General features: G+C 43.7%; 1 protein-coding gene across 1 annotated transcript; it reads right to left on the reverse strand.

Annotated features, from left to right (window-relative positions):
- Nucleotides 1-10420: 10420 nt before the first annotated feature.
- Shisa2 (shisa family member 2) lies at nucleotides 10421-14933 on the reverse strand. Its single transcript, XM_004631040.3, has 2 exons — nucleotides 14370-14933; nucleotides 10421-11462 (listed from the first exon to the last, which is right to left on the reverse strand). Exons 1-2 carry the CDS (start codon nucleotides 14707-14709, stop codon nucleotides 10909-10911), a joined length of 894 nt encoding a protein of 297 aa, XP_004631097.1. The 5' UTR covers nucleotides 14710-14933; the 3' UTR covers nucleotides 10421-10908.
- Between the last annotated feature and the right edge of the window lie 9778 nt (nucleotides 14934-24711).

Genomic DNA, 24711 nt, shown 5'->3' on the forward strand with positions numbered 1-24711 from the left:
ATCTCTCTCTCTCTCTCTCTCTCTCTCTCTCTCTCTCTCTCTCTGCTCCTCTCTCTCTCTCTCTCTCTCTCTCTCTCTCTCTCTCTCTGTATTATAGAGTCTGATTTGCAGATGAATTGAGCTGTGTACTCCTGGGCCAGCAATGCCCAGGAGAAGAGGGTCAAAGAGGCCACACTGAGTTTGGATTTGCCTAATCAAATGAAAAAACTGTGTGCAGGTCTTCCTCCTTTGGTCACTTCCCTCCCCCTGGCTCATCTCTGCGTCTGTGCAGACCAAGCTGGGGCAGCGCAGAGTCTTGCACTAATCATGGAAGCATGCTTCTGTTGTTGTATCCTCTTCAGGGCTTTTCACAGAGCAGGCCAGTACTCCACATCTGAGCTATGCCCCAGCCTTAAATTATTAAAGAAAGAAAGGACAGCTCTGTCCACTCTCTATAATGCAGGTTGGGCATCCCTAATCCAAAACTCTAAAGTGCACCAAGTTCCAAAACTTCTTCAGTTTTGGCCAACATGATGCTTCACACTGTGGAACTGTATTTTATGAATGAAGTTAGTAAAATATTGTATAAAACTATCCTTTAGAGTAAGTATAAATGGATTTGGTGTTTAGACTTGGGTCCCAGCATCAAAATAACTCATTATGTACAAAGATCCCCAAATCCAAAAAGGTCTGAAATCTGACACACTTCTAGTCCCAAACATTTCAGATAAGAGATGGGATATCCAACCTCTCTTACCAGAGGAGTCTAGTTCATTCCCCTACCAAAGCTATGAGCATCAAATATATATGGTCCAAGCCACACATGATAGTGTATAATCTCAACACTGACAGACTGAGGTAGGAGGGTTGCAACTTTGAGCCCGCCCTGGGCAACTCAGTAAATTAGGAAGAGTCTCTCAAAATTAAATTTTAAAAGGAGCTGGGGGTGCAAGTCAGTTTGAAGGCCCTGGGTTCAATCTTCAGTACTGTATTAGTTACTCTTGTTACTGGGACAAATACCCAACACTCAAAATGAGAGAAGGAAAGGTTTATTTAGCTCACAGTTACCAGAGATTTCAAGACACTGGAGGAGAGGCTGAGGTGCTGCCATGTCCAGAATGACCCTCTCCACATCTCTGAGAAAGCACAAGCTAGCCAGTTTAAAGGTTCACACCTCTCTGGCCCCGCCCCTCAGGCCCCATCCTGGTCCTCTGGACCAGCCCCTCAAGCCACTGTTGCTCTTCCTGCCCCATAATTTACGTGAAGCTTTGGGGGGGTACAACTAGACACAAACCATCACAAGTACCAAACAAAAGCAAATGTAGTCCAGATCACAACATTAGGCTTTCATGTATTAAAAGTAAGGCTATGTGTCCCAAAGATTTTTAAAATATTCTTGAAGTTTGGCCTCAATGACTGTCTTCAGCTACAACTAACTATCCTTGCTTGACTTGAATTCTCAAGTGACAGGGTGCATTGTTTGGTTTTGTTTATGTTACATCTTGTTTTGTGGTGCTGAGGATTGGACCCATGGACTTTTGAATTAAATCACACCCCCAGTACTTTTTTGTATTTTATTTTTTGAGACAGGTTAGCCTAAGTTGCCCAGGCTGGACTCAAACTTTCCAGCCTCCTGCCTCAGCTCCAAGAGTGCTGAGATTTTAGCCACGGGCTACCATGCTTCAGCATCATAGATATTTAAAGCCAGGGTGCACAGTCTATGCTCAGAACCACAGCTTGGGCCTGAGCCTTGAGTTGGAATGTTCCATCCAAGCAGGTTCTCTATGTTGTTATTAGACCTACTTACAAAGTCTTGTGCTGCTAGTATTTCACCAACACACATTTAGAAAACGAAGATGTTCTCATTTGAAATTCTACATTAATTGCAGACAAAGACTTCCTGGCTTTTCTTCAATTTTCCCGACAGTTGCAATAGATGTGTTAAACTCTGTTGTAATTAAAAGCTCTTCTGCTGGGGGAGGTGGTGTAGCTCAGGGGTGGAAGATGTTGGCACAAGACCCTCGGTGATCCCAGGATTGCAAAAGATGAAATTTCTTCTGCTGACCCAGACCTCTGAGAAGCTGGCCCCATTGCTTACCAAATGGCCTTGAATGGAGGGAGTGGCCAGCATAGCTTGGAAGCTTTGGTGGTCAAGAAAAGGCCTGTGTTCTGGCCTATACGAGGCCTACTGATATTGGATGCTCTTTTTACATAAGTGTGTATCACTTTAGCTTTAGGGACATTTCTTTTGAAATTCTTAATATCCTAATTTCCAGATATTTTCCTGTTCCCACAAATATTCGTAGTGAGTATACTATATTTAGGCAGGTACTAGAGGCCAGGGAGTCATGTAGACGTGAAGAAACCTCAATTTATACCTTCAAAATGTATGCTGTCTACTGGGGACATATACAGAAGTAGATATGCAATAGGACATAAGCTAGTGCTGTGGGAATGAGAAAGAAAAATATTATCAAGAAGCAGAGACAAGGCTGATCCTCATCAAAACTGCCTTTCATTCCAGTACCCTGATTTTCCAAGCATGTGAGTCAGCTTTCTGTCCTCATGACAAACCTCTGAGGCAATCAACTTGTAAAGAGGAGCTGTCTATTTGGGTTCACAGTTTCAGAGGGTTCAGTCTAAGTTCAGGGAGATTTGTTGTTTCTGGGCCTGTAGTAAAGCAAAGCACCATGCCAGGGCGCACACGGCAAAGCTAACCATTTGCCTCATCATCTAATGGTGGAACCCAAGACAGGAAGAGAAAGGGTGGGGGGTCTTGATATCTGTTGGAGGGCACTTCCCTGTGACCTGTCGTCCGTCCACCAGGCCCCACCTTTTGAAAGTTTCCTCCACCTCAGAATAACACCATGCTGAGGACCCGGCCTTCAAAAATACGTAGACTTTCAAGGTGCATTACATGCCAAACTATAGCACAGAGGAACAAAAATAGTCCCCTTTAGAATGTGACTAGATAAGGCTTTGTTTTGTGGTACTGGGGATTCAACCCACAGCCTTGCACATGACAGGTGAGTATTCTACCACTGGGCTAAATCCCCAGCCTTGCTTTACTTTGAAAGAGAGTTTCTCTAAGTTGCACAGGCTGTCTCTGAATCTGTGATCATCTTGCTTCAGCCTCTTGGGTAGCTGAGATTATACGCCTGCACCACTGTGGTGTGACTGAAGCTTGTTGTTTGTTTTGATGCATTAGTTAAGTTTCTAAATTAACCAGGCTAGGCTCAAACTTTCAGTCCTCCTGCCATGGACTCCCAAAGTGCTAGGATTACAGGCATGTGTCACCATGCCTGACTAAAAAGGATGTTTTCAAACTCAGTTAAAAACCCATTACTTACCTAAAACCAGAGCCTCTGGCCAACAGTGCATAAGCAGAGCCACCTGAGGAGAAAGCTGTGCTGGTAGACACCATGGAGCTGGTCCTCACTAGGTCACACAGCTGCCAGCCCACACAGCGAGTGCAAGCCCCATTTAACCAAACAAAGCACAGAGAAGTCTCAGAGTTGTCACAAATTTGCCACAGAGAGGAAAGAGACTTGAAACCAACTCACATTCATCAAAGATCACACTCTGCCTCCAAAGAGCATCCTTATAATGTGAACCTTGAAAAAGGTGCCTGCCGGTCCCCACAGTGCAGCTGCCCAGGCACTGCTGTGAAACCCAGTTCTGATGCAGGGCTCAATTTCTGTTTGGGCATTCAAGTAAATATACAAACTACTTTACATCCTGTCACTGACTTTATACACACTTACAGCAAGATGATCAGGATTTCTGTAGTGCACATCAGGAAGCTGAGGACAGTCCCTACATCCGTTCACATTGCAAGGCATAGTCAACCTTAAAGTGCGGTAGCTCCCAGCCCCCCTTGCATACACACTGGGTTCTGTGACACTGGAACAGGGCAGGGCATTACTCACCTGGATGTGTCCAGGAAGATCAGAGGGATGATGTCCAGCTTTCATCCCCATAGACCTTGGTACCAATCTCTAGCTTTCCTTTGTTTTCATTTTCTTTTCTCTTCACCCCAAAAACCACCCACACCATGTCCCTGTGGCATAATACCAACACCAGCTGCCAGGAAGCCTTACCTAGGTATGTCAGAACTCCTCCAAGCTTCCAGACTGTAATTCCCCAACCTCTTCCCTTTGTGCCCAGGCCCAAGGGGTAGTGATAGCTGGAGGCAGCTAAGTTTTTTTTTCAGTTGAAAAACTTACTTAGCCAACTTTTTTTGAGAGAAGCTTACAATTTTATCCTGGGCTCAGAGCATCCTCCTGCCTCAGCCTTCCAAATAGCTGAGACTATAGCACATGTCCTCACACCTGGTTCAAACTAATTTCTTATACAGATTTTCTCTATTAAAACAATTGGTGTGACTATGGCTGTATATATGTCCCCTCAGGCAAATATACCTACACCCTGTGATGACAGTTCCACTTAGGAAATCCCACCTGAGAGAACTGAGCACTGAAACTCACCAGGAGACAGGTTAAAAAAAATGTTCTTGACAGCACAAAACTGAAAATAACCCAAATGCCCATGACCAGAATAGCAGATAGTTAATATACATCCTACAGAGGATGCTACACATCAGTGGAAAGAACAATCCATCCAACAAGTGCCGTAATGTGGAGTGAAAGCCAGACACAAGAGTCAGCAATGAGTGACTGCACTAGCATGAGGTTCAAAGCCCGAGACGGCAAATCTACGCACATGGAACACTCATCTTCCAAGGGGACTTTCAACTGGACTGTCCTATCTCTTAATCTGAGTGATGTTTTATCAATCTAGACATTATGTATATAGGTTGTTATGAATTAGGTAGAAAATTTTAATGAAATGATGCAGTCAAAAAATAAAATTAAACTTATCTGTAATATAAAGTATGATCAAAATATATGATAAATGTTAAATTTCTAAAACTTTATTACGGTAAAAGATGCATTGCCATTGATCCTCCTCAGAATACTCCCTGGAGTTCAAACACATTTATCCTACAATTCTTGCCACTTTCAGATCTAGTTTCTTTTAAATCTCTTTATGAGATAGTATGGAAACTAGAGAGATGCTGCTGCCAAGCCCACCCAATGGAAAGGGAGGCCTCTAAAAACATCACCCTGTATCCTCATCAATTTCATTCATCAGATCTGGTGCTGTGTAACTTCTGGCTCTTCCCTAAGGTCAAAACGCCCATGAAAGGTAAATACTCTAAATCCATTTGGGACATGTTGGCAGCCAGAACCACACAATTAGAGAACCTCACAAAAGTGAACTTCCAGAACTGTTCTAGAGAGTGGCGAGAAGGTTGGAATGACTGTTCAAAATGAGGGGGAGTGTTTTGAGAGAGGTAAGTGGCAATGTCTCTTGTAGTAAATTTTTAGAAGGTAAACATTTACCATATTTTTTGATCACACTGAACATGTGCATATATTTGTGATGCTGCGGAAGGACCCCAGGGCTGTGCATGGGTTGTACTTCCAGGCAACAGCCCAGCCCTCAGTTGTGCTCCAGGCTGCACCCTGATGAGCCAAGAGGACACCAGCAGCACATAGGGAGGACTCGGGAGGAATTTCCAAGCCTGGCAGAGGCATGGGGCTGCCAGAAGCCCTGTGGCTTTATCAAGCCCCAGCACAGTTCCCAAGACGCAGGCACCTGGCCTGATATTAATTCAGGGGACAGAGAAAGCCAATTCTGGGTACATCGCCTCAGCAACTTAAAAACACAAGAAATTTAGATTAATCCAGGTAAAATAAAACATTACTGATCATTGTTAAAACAAAAAATAAAATCTCCCACATTGTTCTCTAGCTCTCTCCATATTTGACATTTTTTTCAACATAAATTTATATATTTCTGTATATTGGACAGACTGAAATATGTAAAAAGTTTTGTATGTCTCATAAAACCTACTGGGTGCCACTGGCACTGTGCTGTGTGGTACCTTGTGTCCCCTCCCCAGTTTCAAGACATGGGTGTCATTCACTTGCTTTAGTAGAGAAGACTGAGTTCAGAGACGCAAACTGTCATCAGAGGCCAGACCACAAAGGGTACAGTGAGTTCTAACTTGTGTCCTTTCATCTTGAAGCAAGTTTGGTAGAGCACACGAGAGCTGAGACAAGTCATGCTGAGCACTGTCAAAACACACACTGAGTCTTGGGTGGGCTCGTCATAGAGTATGTTAGCTCATGTTAAATTTTCCTCTGATCATTTTACATGTATGTATGTGCTCACATGTGCCAACTTTATACACACATTACAGGTGGTAATCAGTGGTCTATAGCTGTTGGATCTGCTCAATAACTGATGTATTGGTTAAGGTATGATTTTCAAAATGACCTACACTTCAAGATAATTGAAATTATGTTTCAAATTAGTCTGAAAGCTCCATTATAAACTTGTTAGCCCTTCACCACCTTTCCTTTAGGTTTTTTGTTTGAAGGTATTAATTTTTAATGCCTTGTTCTTTGAGTCTATGACTTTCAATTACGAGGACTCATGTTGAAGATCTTCTGCAGATGTACCTGTGAATGGCAAGAATGACTCCTAGGCCCAAATCCCTACTCAAAACTAAGATTTTTCTAGGGCATATAGCAAATAAGAACAGTAGCAATCAACACATTACAAATGTTCATCAAATTTAGTGTTGTAATTTTTTAGGGAAACACTTCATAATTCCTAATTCTTGGTCATTAACTCCTAGAAATATTTGGAATCACAGTAATGTTTGTTTTCAGTTAATTAAGAAACTACTTTGGTGTCAATACTTGATGTCCAGGACCAGGCAAACAGACCTCAAGCTTGAGCCTCCACCATCTATGGAAGGATTAAGGTAGGAGATGAGGGCCGAGGAAAGTGTTCATACGCGTGGGCATGCCTCATTTCTCCTTATAAAGCGTGAGCCAACCATTTCAACATAAAATGCACTCCAGAAGTTGAGCCCAAAGACAAGGCTTCCCTGCAGCCGGCCCCAGACAACACTCAGGTCTGGCTTTTCTCCGGTATGCCCCAGGCAGTGGCACTCTCCATGTCTCTTGTAGTGTGGCAGGAGCCCAGGGTGCTTGCCTTCTACCCTGAGGGACAGGGTGGGCCCAACTTTTGTCTGCCCATTGTCACTCTTTCTCAGCCACCTCTCTGAGGCACAGGCTACACAGGTATCTGCCCTGGATACTGCAATAAGGCACATTTTAGAACTTTTCATGCCATTCCGAGAACATCTTATTCCAAATTCTTTCCAATCTCATCCTTGAACACCATTTCGATTTTCATGTGAGTTCAGTGCATTTGAGAGCATCCCTGTCTTCCCTGAGCACTTCTGAGGGACACACATGTGCTAATTTGTAACAGTAAAAGAGAATCAGGGGTGCCAGAACTCTTGAAAGAGAGCTATACAATCGTAAGCAAATGAGCTCCAGGTAAATTTAATAGATGAGCTATAGCATGTGTCAATCTTCTGGGAACTGAATCAGAAGCTACAGGAAGATGTGCATGACAGAGTAAATTACTAAACTACATTTGTCTTAATGGTGTTCTGTTACAGTTTGTGGCTAGTTGTGCCCCCCAAAGCCTCATGCAGTCATGGGGCAGCTTCTGGAGTCTGTGATTGATTATTATGGGTGTGGATGCTGCACCTGCCTTGGAGCAGGTAATTTGCATTACAATGTGAGGAGGGTAGAGAGGCTGGCTAGCTGCCTTAGCTGCTGCCCCTCCCTTTGGGGCCAGCCAAGAATGAAAGACTGAAGCCTTTAGTAACTGTGAGCTAAGTGAACTTTTCCTTCCTTCATTTTGGGTGTTGATTATTTGTTCCAGCAATGAGAGAAGAGTAACTGAGACAGTTCTAGTCACTTCAGATCTTTCTTAATGCCTAGGATGGATTGCTTGGTTGATGCTTATGCGTTTTTGGCAAATGTTCTACCACTGAGATGCACCCCTAGGCTGATACTGATATATTTTAAATTTTTCCTGCAGCATCAGAAATGGTAAGAAACACATAATTTCTACTCTTTAGTAGATACAAAAAGCTAGTTTCTTCTTACTTGTAATTAAAGGCCCAATTTTCTCTCCTAAAAAGAAGAAAAGAAGCCAGGCATCACTGTGGTGGCCCATATGTGTAATCCCATTACTCAGGAGGTTGAGACGGGAAGATAGCCAGGAGTTTGAGGCCAGCCTGGGCTACATAAGCGAGTTCAAGGCTGTGAGATGCTGTCTGAAAAAACAAAAAACAAACTAGGGACAGAGTCCCTGAGAACCATTATAAACCCTAATGGTTTAGGTACTGTGGAAAATGTACAATAGCAAACTACTTTTATATTTGGAAATGCTATTTTTTTCAACATATTATAAAATATTTCTGCTGGATGCTAATTACACCTTATCAGATCATATTGTTTGTATTTTATGGGAAAGAAGGTATACTTCAGCCAGGTGTTTGACCTTCTTTTGCCAGATTTCTCCAGTTCTTATCAAAACACAGAAGCTCAGTGGCTATTTCTAATGATGTTGTATGTTTGAAAAGACCAAACAGTATTCAAGTGGGAAATTTCATTTCATTTACTAAAATACCATTTTAATTGCAGCCCTTTTAATTATCATGTAGCAAAAGGAGGAACTGTTAGGCCATTCCAAGCAAGAGAAGCGAGTGGTCCCTCTGAGTGGAAAACACTGTCAGGACATTGCTGAGGTGCCTCCTGTGGGGTGAAGAGCTTGCACAGGCAGGGGCCTGGCCCAAGAGCTGAAGCCAAGGCCCACTTACCACTTGGCTCTGTGTACTCCTAGAGTTGTGGGTGGGATTCATCATTTGGAATGGTTGGGGGAATGGCTAAAATAATACACTGTAATATATAAAGATTATATAAAATTCAAATTTCAGTTCTTATCAGTAGGGTTTATTGGAACACAGCCTTCCTTCTTTATAGGCCATGTAGCTATTTTTGTGTTACTTGTGCAGCTGAATAGCTAGCTGCTAAAAGCCTAGATATTTCTTCTCTGAGTACCAGTGAAAAAAAGTGCTAGGGTATGTGTTGCTAAGGTCCCTTCAATTCAAAGGTGCTGCCAATTTTACTTCCTTAGGTGAGTAGGACACCTCCATTGAAAGTAGTATAGAGAATACATTAGTTCGATGACATCATGATTACTAAAGAACTGTCTCTTTTGTGTTGTCACCATTTTCCACAGAATAAAAAATCATATTCATTGATTTAGAGAATACACATCTAAACTTCCTAGGTACTGACAACTTTCCTGCGGGGGCTCTTGACTCTAGACAGCAGTATTTATGATTTTAGTAATTGTGTTCTATTAATGTATTATCTTGACCATCTGAAAAATTTACTGCATACAATGAAGTTTTTTTTTTTTTTTTAAAAAAATCAACTCCCTTAGGAATTCACACCATAAAATATTTATTACAAAGTAAAATGGTTTCCCCTACCTTTGGTTATTAAAAATTTTTGATTATCTTCATTGGATACCACTTGCCAACAATGGCTTAATATTATTCAGTCATGAGATAGATGATAGGTGAGAGAACAATAGGTCATAGATAGATAAAGATATAAATGTGTGACTGACCATACTTTACAATGATTGGTTTAACTACAAATCTTGGGTTTGCTAGCAATTAGAAATTTGCTTGCATGTACTTCAACATTCTTTGTAAGTAAACAATACACAAATGAATTCACTTAATTTGGTAATTCAGAACATTGTTAATGAATAGAGGGCTACTGAGACCGTACTGAGGGAAAAATGGGACTGTGGGGGAAAAAGGCAGTATTTCCTCTTTAAAATACTTTGCTCTTGACTTAATAGTCATGACTGCCTGAGAAAATGAGCCAGGTAGACGACAGTATTAAAAACTGACTTACAAAGTAATTCATGCCCAAGGTTTATATTTTACCCCATGTCTCAGATTATGGCTGAGAAGCTATAAGTACCTTTTATAATTAAAAAAGTATCAGATCCAGGGAGAAAAAAACTGATCTTCCTTTATAAATGATTAATAGTTAATTATAAGTAACTAACTGTCCTTGGCACTATAATGGATAAGAGATGCGGAAACCAATAGAACAGAATGCCAAGTCACAGCATGTGGCAAAATTAAAGGTTCCTCAGAGAAGTAGTAAGAGATATCATGATTTCAGTGTAAAAAAATCTGATTACCTCTCAGATGTCACTGTAAAGTCAGAATACTAAGATACCATCCAGAAGGAGGTGGTTTGGTTACTACCCCAAGATGAAAATAATCCCAGAGTCCTGAAATATCCATATTCACTAACTATAGAATTTCTTTCAGTCTCTTTTTAATGTAGAAAATCATTTTGTAATAAGATCTCTACATAGGTTAAAAAAAGCACAAAATAGGCCCCCAAAAGCACAAAAATAGACCATATGTATATATATATATATATATATCTTTTTTACAGCAAAGCTAAAATGTACCTATGGAATACTGAGACTGATGGCTAATCTCACAGAGTTTGAACAGATTGCTTTTTATAATAGCCATGTTATTTACATTTTCCTTGAACCCTGTATGCTTATTTTTTTTTTAAGAGTGGCCCAGGAAAAAGGGAACTGATAGGTATTTTCACTCTTGGATAGTAAAAATAATGACATAATAAAATCCCTTAATCTTATCAGTTTATAAAATTGTGACTGCGCACCTCAAGGGCACTTAAAGGCTCAAGCATCTGTCACCTACTCAACAATGATACAGGCAGTAACGCTGGCAGATACTGTTTGGCAATGTGAATCAGTGATACACTGAATGAAACATACCCAGAAAAGCTAACTCGGAGATGTTCTCACACAGTTTTGGGGCAAATGAAGTCATCCAAAAGAACTGCACCATAGACACACCAAAAGGGGCAGAATTCCTCCTCAGGATCCAGCCCAGTCCTCCCCTGCCCGGTGACCTGTGAGCTATACCGTCACCGCAGGATACATCTTCTGTTCACTGTTGGTGTGGGGGAAAGAGGGCTGGATCTGCCGGTAGCCAGGCTGCAGGCTGTCAATGAAAGGAGGTACCGGTGTCATGGGCACAGAGTCATGCTGCACTGGGTACCCCACATAGGGAGGATGCAGGTACTGTCCTTGATGTGGCACAATCTGGGTGGCCTGCTGACAGTTCAGCACGGAGAAATTGGTGGGCATGTTGACATACACATTGTTCATGGTGCCCTCGGGCAAGCAACAGTTGGTCTGTGATCTGGTTGGGGGTGCCCGGGCTCCTGAGTTGGCGCTGGAGCTGGAACTGGCAGCTGTGCTGGACTGGCGGGAGGATGAGCCCCGGGAAGTGCTGGCACTGGGGATCATGGGGATGGTCTCCATCAAGCGGCTGCCCCCCGGGGCTCTGCTCTGCTGGGGCTCCTGCTTCGGTCGGAGGCATCTGCAACAACAGGCCGCCACAAGGGACCCCAAGATGATAAAGGCAACAAACACGGAGCCGACGATGAGGAATGGCACATAGATGGGAACTGGAGAGAAAGCAAAAACACAACATTATGATTTATTCCAAGAATGCAGAAAAAAACAAGGAGTGACAGGCAGTGGCAATGGGTAAATGAGCAACACTGAGCCCGGAAGCACAGGACCAGGCTGGGCTTACCTGCTCATATTAACAGTGCGCCAGGCTTTATTATTTGCTTAGGAAAGGCTCAAGCCCCACAGACATGACTGATCGGCTCTCAGAAACTGAACTGTTAATATTTACCATTATGGGGGCTCGGGAGATAGCTCAGTAGAATAAGTGCTTGCCTGGCAAGAGCAAGGGCCTGAGTTCAAACCCGGTTCCACAAAATAAATAAATAAATAAATAAATACCATTACAATCACCTAAAGCAATGACAGAGACAAATATAAGATAGTTAGAGCATCTGCAGAGTAATGATGAGTTTAAATTACTCAGAATTTTTCCCAGTAAGTCTTTTACACACCTTGAAAATTTCTCTTTTGTAATTTTTAAGCAAGTATTTTTTAATGGGCAGATAAATCTATAATTTAACTCAGAGACTAAGATGCTACAATTTCTTACAAGAGGATAAGGCATAAAAGATTAAGAAAGAAGAAAAATAAAAACCCTCCACAAATCTAAGAAGTTGGTATCATAGAAGTTAAGAGTAAAATAGTAGTTTCCCAAGTCTGGGAGAGTAGCAGGCAGGAAGGGATGGGAAGAGGCAGGTCACTGGGTACAAAACTACAACTAGCTAAATTCTGGTGTCCTAAGGTGCCATTGGATGAATATAGCTGGTGTATTACTTACCATAAAGAAATTACACAAGTTTAAAGTAATGGATATGCTAATTACTGTACCACTGAGCTGCAGCCAGCCTTCCAAGATATGTGATTGCAAATCCAGAAGGACGGGGACTTACTGAGCCTTGCTGGCACAGTGCTGGCACACAGCCAGGTGGGCCAGAATTTTAGGAACCATCCCTTGGAGGCTGGGTGAGTTGTAGATACTGACCGTTCTCTAGAGCAGCAGGCTTTTTAAATTATGATCCTTTCACTCAGGGTTCCTGGAGTGGAGTATGGGTTTTTAGAATCACAGAGAAATAATGCCTTGTAAGTAAAACTTACTTCCGAGGTACATACTTAAGCAAAGGCTGACACCAGAAGAGCATCCTGATTTTCGATGTGGCACAGAGCTAGGGCTATATATACATAGTGCCCCACTGTCAGGTACAACCTGCTGCAGTCTGTAGCACAGCTGGCCCCTCGGACCCCTGTTTTAATTATCCTATTCCTACAGGCTAACTAGGGAGGACTGTAGCCACAAATACTGGCTTTTTCCCATAGGGTCTCTAAATATTTCATTCTCTAACTTAAGATCAGCCCCCAGCTTTAATTAAAGAGGTTAAAAAAAATAATGGTAAAAAAATGTTTTACCCCTAACAGGACAGTAAAAACTAGGTAACCCCAGTCTCCTCGGTCTGCATAATGAGTACAGGGAAGAAATTACTGTTCTCTTTCCAGGATTTTTAATTGGAAGTGTAAATAACTACACAGGAGTAAAGAATGCCCCGCCACCCTAAGCCCCACCTCCAGCCTACAGGCTTGATTAGGCATGTTGTCCTTCACTTGCAGAAGCCGTGTGAAAGGATTTTAAGGAAAGGGGTTTAAAAGAATGAAGAAGGCGGTCACGCACAACGCAAGTGTCGTAAGTGTGCTGCCTACTGGTTTGTCCAAAGCCAACGCAACTTTTTAGAGATCATTAGAGCCGCACTTAGCAGACACCTTATTGTAGCCATCTGAGCTTTAGCGGATTTCTCCAGGGGCCACACACTCTGCAAGGCTGAGTCTGCAGTTAAAGATGGCACCTTTCTTAAAATTACCCAGTTCTTCTCCCTCCAGATTCAAAGCAGCCCAAATAATGGAACACCATGCTAATAAAACGCCTGACTGCAAAGAGAATGGCTGTCTCTTACCAGGCTCCAGAGACAGTTCCAGAAACAGAAACCAGGAGGCACCAGCCCTCAGGCAGTTCCATGCTTGGGCTCAAGGTGCAGGTAAAGTCATCCACTTACCAGAAGCAGAAAAAAAGAGGAGATGCCCCCTCTGTGACAGGCTTGCACTTTACCTCCACCTCTCACCTGTACCTCAGCGCGCGCGTGCGCGCGCGCACACACACACACACACACACACACACACGGTGTAGGCTCTCCAGTGGAAACAGTCTGAGGTTTCTGAAGAGTGCAGGATTTTTTTTCACGAATTTATTTTCCAACTGTAGCTTTCACACTTTAAAAATATGCAACGAAAAAAGTCAAAGCCACAAACAGCAAGGTTGGGCACAGCTATGCCACGCCTACAGCTAAACCGGTGAGGAGCACAAAATCCCTCAGCAAGGAAAAGGCCCACGTGGCCAGGAGGGGTTGAATCCCCAGGGGTCTGGTAATATCCACCACACACTCACACACCGGAAAGCACCCCCTGAGCTGTTGGCCTTCGGAAGAACGAAGAACGTTCAGGAGAGGGCGTGTGCTAGCCATATCTTTGGGCATCCTTAAGAAATTAAGTGCTGCGGAGGCATGGGATGTGTCCCATGGGAGACAAGGACAGGGCCCTAGACAGAATTAATCTGGGAGGTGTCTGTGGCTCGCAATGCGTTAGGTATCTGATTTCTCTTCGGAAAATACAAGGCATGTAAACGCTTTAGCGATCAGATGGGCACACTGAGGCTCAGGGTGGCAAATTGGTGCCCTGCTTAGCACTAATTAATGGCTGGGGAAAAAAATATAGGCTTCACCTCCTGGCCAGAGGCCCTTTCCTGAAATCTCAGGGCTCCCAATTTCTTTCTCCTCTGCAGCCTCTCAGATCCGTGCTACCTAAACAAAGCCAACCAATCATTCTCCTGTTTCACTGTGTGACCTGGCTTGCCCTACCTGCTGAGCCATCGGGGCCGTCTTTGTCCGCCCGGCCAGGCTCGCTCGCGCCCTGCTGGCGGTCGTTGTCGCAGCCGCCCTGGTCCAAGCGCGCCTCCGCGCTAGAGCAGCAGTAGCGTAACGCGCAGCTGCCGCAGCAGATGGTGGCATCGCCACCGTCGAAGCGCTCGGGGCACTGGAAACCGATGCGCCAGACGCCCTGCGCATCGAGCCAGCCATGGCAGTACTCGCCGCTGGCCTGCGCCCCCGCCGCCAGCACCGCAGCCAGCAGCAGCGGCAGGAGCAAAGCGGCGGTGCGGCGGCGGGCGGAGGTGGGGGGCGCGCGATGTGCGCCCCACATGGCACCGCCCTGGACGCAGACGTCTCCAGACGGTGCAGAGCGTTCTCGGCCACCCCTGGGACTCTTCCTAACTGTCCCTTGAGCGGCGCTTTCCTTACAGGACTCTCTCCTCTGCTGCGACTTCTAGGAGCCGCAGGCGCTCGCTGCAGGGTCAGGGACTCTTAAGGCATCCCCTTCCTATACCGGTTGGGCTGGTCCTGGGTAGGGTTTGCCTTCGCAGAACAATCACAGACAGACCCTTCTCGGGACCCTTGCTCAGGGAGCCGCCGGGGCTGCCGTCCCGCAGTTCTCGGTGCCTTCAACCGCTCCAGGACCCAGTCGGTACATTCCCGAGGGGACGCTCGCCAGAGCTTGTGACCGTTGGGCACGCAGTTGCCGACTTGGATCCAGGTCGCTGCAGGAGGGGTCCAGCCTCCGGGTCCCGCGCTGCTGGGTGTCCTCCTTTATTCGGCTCTCCAGCGGCAAGAAGCAGAGCAGCAGGCGGGGAGCGCGCGCAGGGTTCCGGGCAGCAAGTGCAACGGCCGGCGGTGCTCAGCCTCCCGGAGTCCCAGCTTGGTCCCCATGGCTCCGACCGCGCCCGAGCAGCCCTTGGGGTCCAGCAGCAGCGCAGTTCGGCTCCGCGGGCCTGGTGGTCACTCCCCCAGCGCACGCCACCCCCGGCCGTGCACGGCGCGGGCGAGGGTCCCGGGAGCCAGTCCGGCTGGCGGCGGCCGCAATCGCTGCTGCGCACGAGTCTAGGAGGCAGCTTAGTCCCCGGCTGCAGGCGGGCCCACGGTCCCACGGCGCTGGACGCTCTCCTTCAGTCCGCTGCGGGTGCGCCTTGAGGAGGTGCACACCTCTGGGAACCTCCCACGGAAGTTTCAGTGCTCAGGGCTAAGGGCGCCCGCGCCCGCACTCTCACTTTACTCGGTGCCGGACCAACTCGGACTCCGTTTGCTCGGCGCAGCGCTGCGCACTTAAGAGGACCGGCGCCCCGGCGCGCATGCGTGCTGATACTCCTCTCCCCTGGCAGGACTCCCCGGGAAGCCCGGCAGCGCTGAGCTCCAGGACCCCGAGAGGCGTGGTGTGGGGAGGCTGCCGCGGTACAGAGAGGCGCGGGAGGAAACATTTAACCAATCCAGGCCCTGTCAGCACGGGGACAGCCCTGGTAACAGAAGCAAACTAAACTAGGTTTGATTCTCCAAACTTTCAAAGGACTATAGTGGCTGGCCATTTCACAGAAGAGGTCACTCCGCTTCCAGCCACTGGACTCCTGGCTACCGCAGGTGGGGCCGAGGCCCCAGGAGGAAAACCTAAGGGGCTGGGGTCAGCGCTAAGCACAACTATGTTGATGGGTGGAGGCTGTGGCCAAGTGGCCTGCTGGGACGAGGTCATAAAAGACCATCGCCAACTTCTCTACTGTATGACAGAAGGGGCCACTTGAGCTCTGCCTGTACTTGGGTGGGGCAGCTTATGGGTTGGCAGCAGTGTAAAGCCTCCAACAGCCTCCGTGGCTTGGCAGTGGTCAGATCCACGCTGAGGTCCAGACACTTCAGCAATTCAAGCTTTGGTGACGGAAAAATGAATAGCTTTTCTCTTATGAAAGCTCAAAGGACAGGTGCCGATGTTACTGATGCAGCAGCAAGTAGTTTTGAAAGAACTAGTGCCTCATCCCATGGGGTCAAAGAGGTGGTGGATCTCAATTCCAGGCCCTGCCCTACTGGAATCACTCCGTGTTGCTGTTGCTGATAGTTTTTCTATGAAGTGGAGCATGGATGTGATGAGCAAGAGGGTCCCTTTCGGGTCCAGAGTGTACAAGTGTAGAGCCCAAAGCAGTGTTATTCACAGAAAAGACTGCTTCCAGCCACCATCAGGAGCTGGGCATGGTGACAGCTGGCATCCCAGTATTCTGGGAGGCTGAGGCAATAGGACCAAAATTGGATTGAGCTTGGTGAAACCCTGTCTCAACAAAAGGGGGAAGGATGTAGCTCAGTGACTAGGCTCTGAGTTCACCCCTAGTACAAAAAAATCCAAAACGAAGCAAAAATCTCCCCAAAGCCACACAAACAGAGAGAGAGAGAGAGACAGAAAGACAGAGAGAGAGACAGAGACAGAGAGACAGAGAGGGACAGAGAGAAACAGAGACAAAGAAACAGAGTGAGAGACAGAGAAAGACAGACAGAGATGGGAGAGAAAGAGAGAGAGAGAGAGAGAGAGAGAGAGAGAGAGAGAGAGAGTACTAACAGTACTCTTAATGGGAAGTCTCCAAAGTTAGTCTTCCACTTACCTGAGCAAAATCAAATCACTACTCCAATGGCTGGGGATGTGGCCAATAGTAGAGTAGTGACCTCGGATCTCAAGGCGCTGGGTTTGATTCTTAGCACTGCAGCTGTACCCCGCCTCCAGCTCCCTAACAGACACCTCATTTGCTTCATTTTTCCTGCCTTCAAGTATTGCAGTTTATTTCCTTGTAGGACTTTTGTTTTATTTTGTGTTTTGGTACTGAGGATTGAACTCAGGACTTTGCACTTGCCAAGCAAGTGCTTATGCCGCTGATCTATTTCCCCAGCCCTGTTCTGTATTTTTAACTACATAAAATTATATAGTTCTCTTAAGGTAGTAAATTAACAAAATATCAAAATTGACAAATTATTCATTCTCTAAACACATGCTAAGTGCTGACAGTGTACAGTATTCTGTGTTCAGTTCTGGAAACTCAGCAAGAGAGCCAGACATTGTGGCCATTTCCTTCAAACAGAACCTGAAGCATCTGAGGTAAAACATGGAGATTAGGAAGACAAGAATTGAATAAGCAGAGATAGTAAAAGCACATTACAAGCAGTGAGTGATGTAGACAGGGCCAATTCAAGTCTATAATCTGGGGTTAGGGTTAGGGAGAGCCCAGGAAGACCATCAGGGAAGTGGTGCTTCGAACTAGCACAAGAGAAGCCAGGGAAAGACTCAAAGTTTTGGATTTGAATTCTTTCCTTAGAAGACACTGTGAAGTGACATTTACTGGGGGCTTCCTGCCTGTACCAAGAGTTTCTCAGGCATAGTTTCCTTTAATCCTCACAGCAGCCCTGTAATGAAGACATAATTACTATCTTGGTTGAACTGGTGAGAATCATTTTCCCATCTGCAATGCACAGAGTGTCAGATTGCCTGGGCTGTGCACAATTCTACTGGACTCCAAAGCTGACCCACCATGGCTTGGTGTCATGATGCCCACCACAGGGAGCCCAGGAGTGACTCTGGTCTGAGCAGCAGACACTGGATGAGGAGGTGCCATTTTCCTATGGCAGCATGAGTTGAATTAGATGATATTCTGAAAGTTAATACTACAAATATTTTCCTTTTCAAACATCAATTCAAGAGATTTATACTTAGTATAGACAGTACCTATTTGAAAGCCCTCTTCCACTACCCATTCACAGTGTGTTGGTTTATTTACAAAGAAAGATACTGCTGAGCTTTTCATGCAGGAGTTGGCTGGATGACCTGGTACCCCTGCTGTATAAACGCCATTAAATAATCTATAACTTAGTCTATAATTGGTGATGTTGCAAGTGTGGAATTGTGAGCAAACTCTTCCTCTATTTATTATCCTGTGTCCTTTATACCCTAAATGTAAAGGACAGGCCTGAAATAGTTCATTGTGTTCAATGTTGAAAGTCTCCTTTGTCTCATCTCTAACTTATTTTTAGTTTTTCTTCAAGTATCTAGTATATTCTATTGAAGGTTTAGAAAATATATTGTTCATTGTTTAATGAACCTGTCTCTGGGAGGGGATACTAGGAGATAGTAACATGGTCTTGTTTTTTTCAAGGAAACAAATGTTCTCAATGCTCTTAACAGATGGCCTAAATGATTTTATTAGTCTCTTCTAAGAAACCACAGTAATCATAAATACAGGTCATATAGGTAATAGCAATAATAATTTATTATATTATAATCAACCTAAATGTCAGGCAGCCTGCCAAAATATATTTAAACACATAAGAAAAAACACTCCTCTCTTTTAAAAAGTAGAATTCCATAGACATTCAAAAATACATTTTCAGATTATTTTGCCTTTCAAGAAGTACATATAAAATCACACTGATTTAAAAACAAACTTCTGACATCTTCAGGTCGAAAACCATACCTCTGAAGATATGATTAGTTATAGCTTTGCTAACTGGAGTTGATACAGATCAGATGGTGGTAATCATATTTCATTTGGCTGATGCTTCTTTTTTTTTAAACATTTTATTTTATTTTATTTTATTTTATTTTATTTTATTTTATTTTATTTTGTGTGTGTGTGTGTGTGTGTGTGTGTGGCCAGCTCAGCCCACCAGGGGGCAGGGCTGGCTGGCATGTGGTGTTGGGGGATTGAACCGCGGTCCCTGTGCTTTGCTAAACTTGTTGTTTTTTTTTAAAGTAGGTGCTTTAGACCACTGAGCCATCTCACCAGCCCCTGGCTGATGCTTCTAAGAGCTGTACACTTCTGCTTTTCTGCAAGTTTCAGCAGGACCAGAAGGTTCTTACCATCAGCAGCCTGTATAGGGAGCGTGGTCTTCACCAGGTTCATTCATATAGCCTTCTTTTTTGTAAGATTAGTATTGAAAATTCATATTTAGTTTGCCAGGAGTTATTTTAAGTTCAGTATATGTGTTGTCAACTATGACATCAAACTCAAGCCAGTATGTTAATTTATGGTCTTTTTGTATTTGACTCATGATGGACCCCATCTGAAATAAAACTAGTCACAATTTGGTGGGGGAAATGCTTTTACTGATTTAAAACTTTTCATTGTCTCTCATCCTCCTTGGTTTTTTGTTTGTTTGTTTTGTGCTTGTGACCAATGTACTTAATTACAGAAAAATAATTTTCATATTTTTCTCATCTATGATTAATTCTTTTAAAGAAGAAAAAAACATTCTACATAATTCTTTTTTCCTCTTCCCTACATTTTACCCTATTGCTTTACTTAACTCCTATTTTGATGCTTAGACTGTTGTATTTTCTTTTTGCATATATGGAGTTAAAAACTATCTAGCATGGGGTCTGGCTTTGCTCCCCAGCACCATAAAAAAAAAGAAAATGAAAAAATAATCTGGGACTGTTCGTATTGCCTTCATAGAAAAGGGCGGTATAAACAAATCAATATGTGAGATCAAAAGACTGCAGCACACACAGGACCTGCATATTATGTGTACAATGAATCTGGTGTCTACAGTATGTAAAAGTACTTACAGTTCAACATTGAAAAGGCAGCTCAATTACAATTGACTTAATATAACATTTCTCCAAGAAGGCCAATAATGCCATGAAGAGATATTCACTGTTAACCATTAGTCATCAGGGTAATGCAAATAAAAATCCCACTACAACCAAGGCAATGGTAACCTTAATAGTGGGAAATAATGCTGATGAGGATGCAGAGAGGTTGGTGTTCTCAAACACAGTCAGTGGGAATGTGAAATAGCTCAGCCACCGTGGGAAAGTTTCTAGCTCTTCACAAAATTAGAACAGATTACCTTATGCCCTTGCAATTCCTCTCCTTGATATATTTAAACAAAAGAGTGAAAAGTGTATGCCCACACTATAATTGCTGCACCAATGTTCATGGTGGCACTGCTCACAATAGCCAACAGGTGGAAACAAGTAAAATATATGCCAGCTGGTGAGTGGGCAGGCAAAATGCAGTGCATCCATACAGCAGAATATTACCAGCAATAAAGAGGAATGCAGCATAAATACTGTACATGGTACTATAAGACTAAACACTGCAGACGTAAGCAAAAGAAACGAAGCACAAAAAATATATATTGTAAGATTTCAATTATATGAAATGTCTGGAATAGACAAACCCAAAGACAGAGTAGGTTAGAAGCTGTCAGGCACTGGGAGAAGAAGAATGAGATATGGTTGTGTCATCGATCCATAATTTTCTTTAGGGTTGAAAATATTCCTGAATTCCATAGTGGTAACTGTTTCTCACGTTGAGTATTATAGATGACATTGAAGGTACATTTTATGTTCTACGTGATTTATTATTTTAAGAATATAGGAAAAAAGCAATGAAGAGTTTCTCTTATGCTCTCACTTCACAAGATAGTTTAGTGGTGTCATATATATGGAGCTGTTCCCCTTTACCACACAGGTATTCCTCAGCAGCAGACCCAGCTAGAGGTGTTCCAGCTCCATATAATTCCAACACTGTCTGCCAGAGACATCACTGGATCCCATACCCGAAGGCTCAGATCCTACATACAAATCCATGATAATTAAAAAAAAATAACATATTCAGAGATTAACAATAACTGATTAAAATAAAATAATGATGGCAATACACTACAATAAAATTTCCAGCATTGGAACTTTTGTGCTTTGAGGCCATTGTTCAATAAAATAAGGATTACTTGAATGTAAGTCCTGCGTACCATGACCACTTATCTGATAATCCAAATGGTTCCTAAGTGATTATTGGCCAAGTCGAGTACACAGCCTGGGCATCCTGGCTACAGGGGTGATTTGTGCCCTGCATTGGACAAAGCAGGAGAGCGTGAAATTTCATCATGCTATTCAGAAAGGCATACAATTTAAAACATATGACTTGTTAATTTCTGGAATTTTCCATTTCATATCTTCAGACCACTGTTGACCTTGGGTAACTGAAATGAGGAGAAGCAGGGACTACTGTACAATCTTCCATACCCAGTCCCCACAGATTCATATTTGAGCTTAAGAGTAAGATAAAAGAAAAGTTCTGAGATGCTCTAAATTTAATTACAAAGGCCTGGAGGGTAGAAAGGAAAAAGATAGAGGAAAGAAACCAGCTACAGCCCCAAAAGGACAAAAGATTATTTTACACTGAACATCTGTTAAAACCTTAACTCAGATTCCATCGTGGTCCCCTAGGCGCTCCCAGCTCCTTGCTTACAAGCCCAAGCGATCCAGAAGCAACAAGTACTTCCCCTGGCTTTCCTTGCATGTAATTCTGCCCCCTTATCTAGAGCAAATGAAGAAACAATCTAAGCACCATACGCCTTCCTTCTTCAAATGTTCAAGATAAAAAATGCTCTCTGCTCCAGGCGGACATTTTTCCAATTGCTACTTCTCCCTGTTGCTGGGGCCACAGAGTTGCATTACACTGATAGTCTGAGTCATTTATTTCACAAATCTCTGTCTCCAGAGCTGTGGTATAACAAACCAATGATGTTTTTGAGGTAGAATAACGACAGGTACAAAAGGGACAAGGAAATTGTAATTCTAAGCACGATGTCTCTTCCCTCATTTCAGGTCTCCCTTATTCCTTTAAAACCTTGGGTGCAACCCCTGCTCAGATCTGTGCCCAGGCAGGTTCATCACGTAAGGAGTGTCTGTAGTACAAGTTTTATTAGTGCTAAATATACATGGCCTGTCTCATCCCCCTGCAAGCTTGATGGTAAAGTAGACAGTGTGGTGGTGTGAGCCTGTAATCCCAGCACTGTAGGGGCTGAGGCAGGATGCTCCTGAGCTTGCGCCCACTATGGGCAACTTAGTGACTTAGCAAGCCTCTATCTAAAAACAGAAAAGAAAAAATTAAAAACATGTAATCTCAGAAACCTTTCCTCAAAAAGAGCCATTTCTGCACCATTGTGGAGGTACCCAACTGCCAGCTCTTACAATACCCAGTTTCAGACCCTGCTGAGGCAGTGCCCAGATGTCCCAGCCATGTACTTAAACGTGAAACCACCTCGGGTTTGGGAGAAAGCAGAGTCTCCTAGACCACACCACCACGAGATCATGCCCCCATGTAAAAACACTCATCTCACAAGAACTGAGCTGCCCAAGACATAAAGGCCCCCCAAGTTGTGAAACAAGAACTGAGACACTGACTCCCTGGGTCTGACCATCTGAGCTGAGCAGGAAATTAGGCTCCAAGTTTTTGTGAAGGGCCTGTCTGAAGCTCTTCGTCAGAGTGGGTTCTCAACAGCTTTCCAGGGGAGGCCCTTCCAAGCCTTTCTACCCTCTAATTCTCCCTCTAAATATGCCTGTGACTGACAAGCCTTGAAATTCTTCCTCTGTGGTGAGAGTGTATGAACTTACTCCAGTGGGTTGCACTGAGGTCGCCATTTCTTGCCTGGGGGTTTCCTCTGATTCTGGTGCCAGTTTGCAATAAAAGATGGATAAAGGAACTAGGTGTATCCTTGGTGTCACCTTGTGAAAGTGAAACATGAGCCATCATAGATGGGCACCCACAGCTTCATGGGTGAAGACAGCACCTTTGTGACACCCTTTACCGTGGTCCTCAGCCACCCACAACTCAGGCCTGTGCCAGCAACCATTTCTCCACACTTGATAGCCACCAAAGGAAGCACTTGAGAAACAGGTGGGGAATCCCCACTGGGATTCCTACAATAAACAGACATCTCTGAGTGTGTGCAGTGCAAGAGGAGCTACAGAAATGTACAGCATCATCATGTAGTGTGAAACACGTCATTTCACATCCAGGCTGAGAAACTAGATTGCTTGAAGATCACTTCATATCTGCATTAAAATAATTCACAAGGCACTTTTGGATCATAGTTTCCTTAGAATTTCTTATTCAGTTCATTGTTTTTCTAAGCTCAGGTCGCAGAATATTTTTTTAAAGTCCCCTTTATGTTGGTTTAGATTTGATTTAAATAAGAACTTCATTTATCAAAGTAGCCTCACCAGTCTTCTGGTAAAAGCATAAAAAGATAAAAGGACCTTTGTGCTGCTTACCTTCACAGGAAGAGAACGATGGAATTCACAGCACAGCCTCACAGTGGTAGCAATTATCCCTGTCCAAATATGTTAACTTTTCCAAACTAAGCGCCCCCTCCTCCCGTTTTATGGTCTCAACCTTATTTTTTGTACCTTTTGGATTAGTAAAACATTTTCTTTGGCTTTTGCAAGAAGTCAGTCTCTGAGGAAACAATTGAATTAAACTTTATATTCGTTTAAAGAGTCCTTGGATGGTAACCCACATTTGCATTTCCTCTACACGTCTCCATGGGAGGAATAAAAGGAAAATGTTTCCCATTGTCCAGTATTCAAGTGAGCAGGAAAAGGTTGAAGGAATTCTCCTAAAAGTGCTAGCAACTCAGCAGCACCTTAAGACTTGTTAAGTATTTCACAGCTTTACAGCAACCAGGACATTTTTTGCTTCACACTGTAAACTCGTACGTGTCGGTTATCTGGAAATTCTCCAACTTACCTCACTATCTCATTAGGGAGGTTTTTGTGTTCTTTTGTGTTTCTGTGTCAGAAAAAAATTCTTGAATAGGCTGAAGCTCAATCAGTTAATAACTGCTGTTAAGAGGCTGGCATGTTCTGAACATTATGCTAGATTCTTGGACGTCACTACAGTTGCTCTTCTAAGAAGGCTGGTATTATGTAAGCTAGAAAAGTGTTGAATTCATCGACTTTTCTAAAGTTTCTTATTAAGTTAAAATGAAATTTTCAACCTATGGAGAATGTCATCCAAGTAATTGTACTACAAGGATTGCTGGCATTCCTTTCCCAGTTTTTATTTCCAATCAGCTGTGTTCTAATGTGACACAACCACATGCTGTTTGATCAGGAAATGTAAACAAATCACGAGCACTCTTAATTTCTATAACCAGTTTCCTTTTTTGTATACAGCAGTTTGGTTTTAGAAAGCACACATAGTCTTAGTTATTTTATTCCTGGAAGTGAGTCAACTTATTTTGGAAACATGAGGGCCTGAAGAAAATATTGGAAAAAAAATGGAAAGTAAGAAAAGTAGAGAAAAGTTTAAGGTAAACATCATTGAGCATAAAGAAAATAAAGTTGCTGGTGGTAGAGAGGGCTTTAACAGTGTTATAGCTGAGTATGCCTGTAATCCCAGCTCTCTGAGCAGCTGAGGCAAGAGGATTGCAAGTTCAAGTCCAGCTTGGGAAATTTAGGGACTTATCAAGAAAAAGGAGCTTGGGATATAATTCAGTGTGAGGTCCTGGGTTCAATCCGAGCAACACACACACACACACACACACACACACACACACA

This window comes from Octodon degus, unplaced genomic scaffold, assembly GCF_000260255.1.
Source record: "Octodon degus isolate 3935 unplaced genomic scaffold, OctDeg1.0 scaffold00038, whole genome shotgun sequence".
NCBI lineage: Eukaryota > Metazoa > Chordata > Mammalia > Rodentia > Octodontidae > Octodon > Octodon degus.

Excerpts from the sequence above, each read along its gene's own strand:
- Shisa2 (XM_004631040.3), bottom strand. The coding sequence starts at position 14,709 with ATGTGGGGCGCACATCGCGCGCCCCCCACCTCCGCCCGCCGCCGCACC. Across the intron at positions 11,463-14,369 it reads CGGCCCCGATGGCTCAGCAG|TTCCCATCTATGTGCCATTC; the intron begins GTAGGGCAAGCC and ends CTTTCTCTCCAG.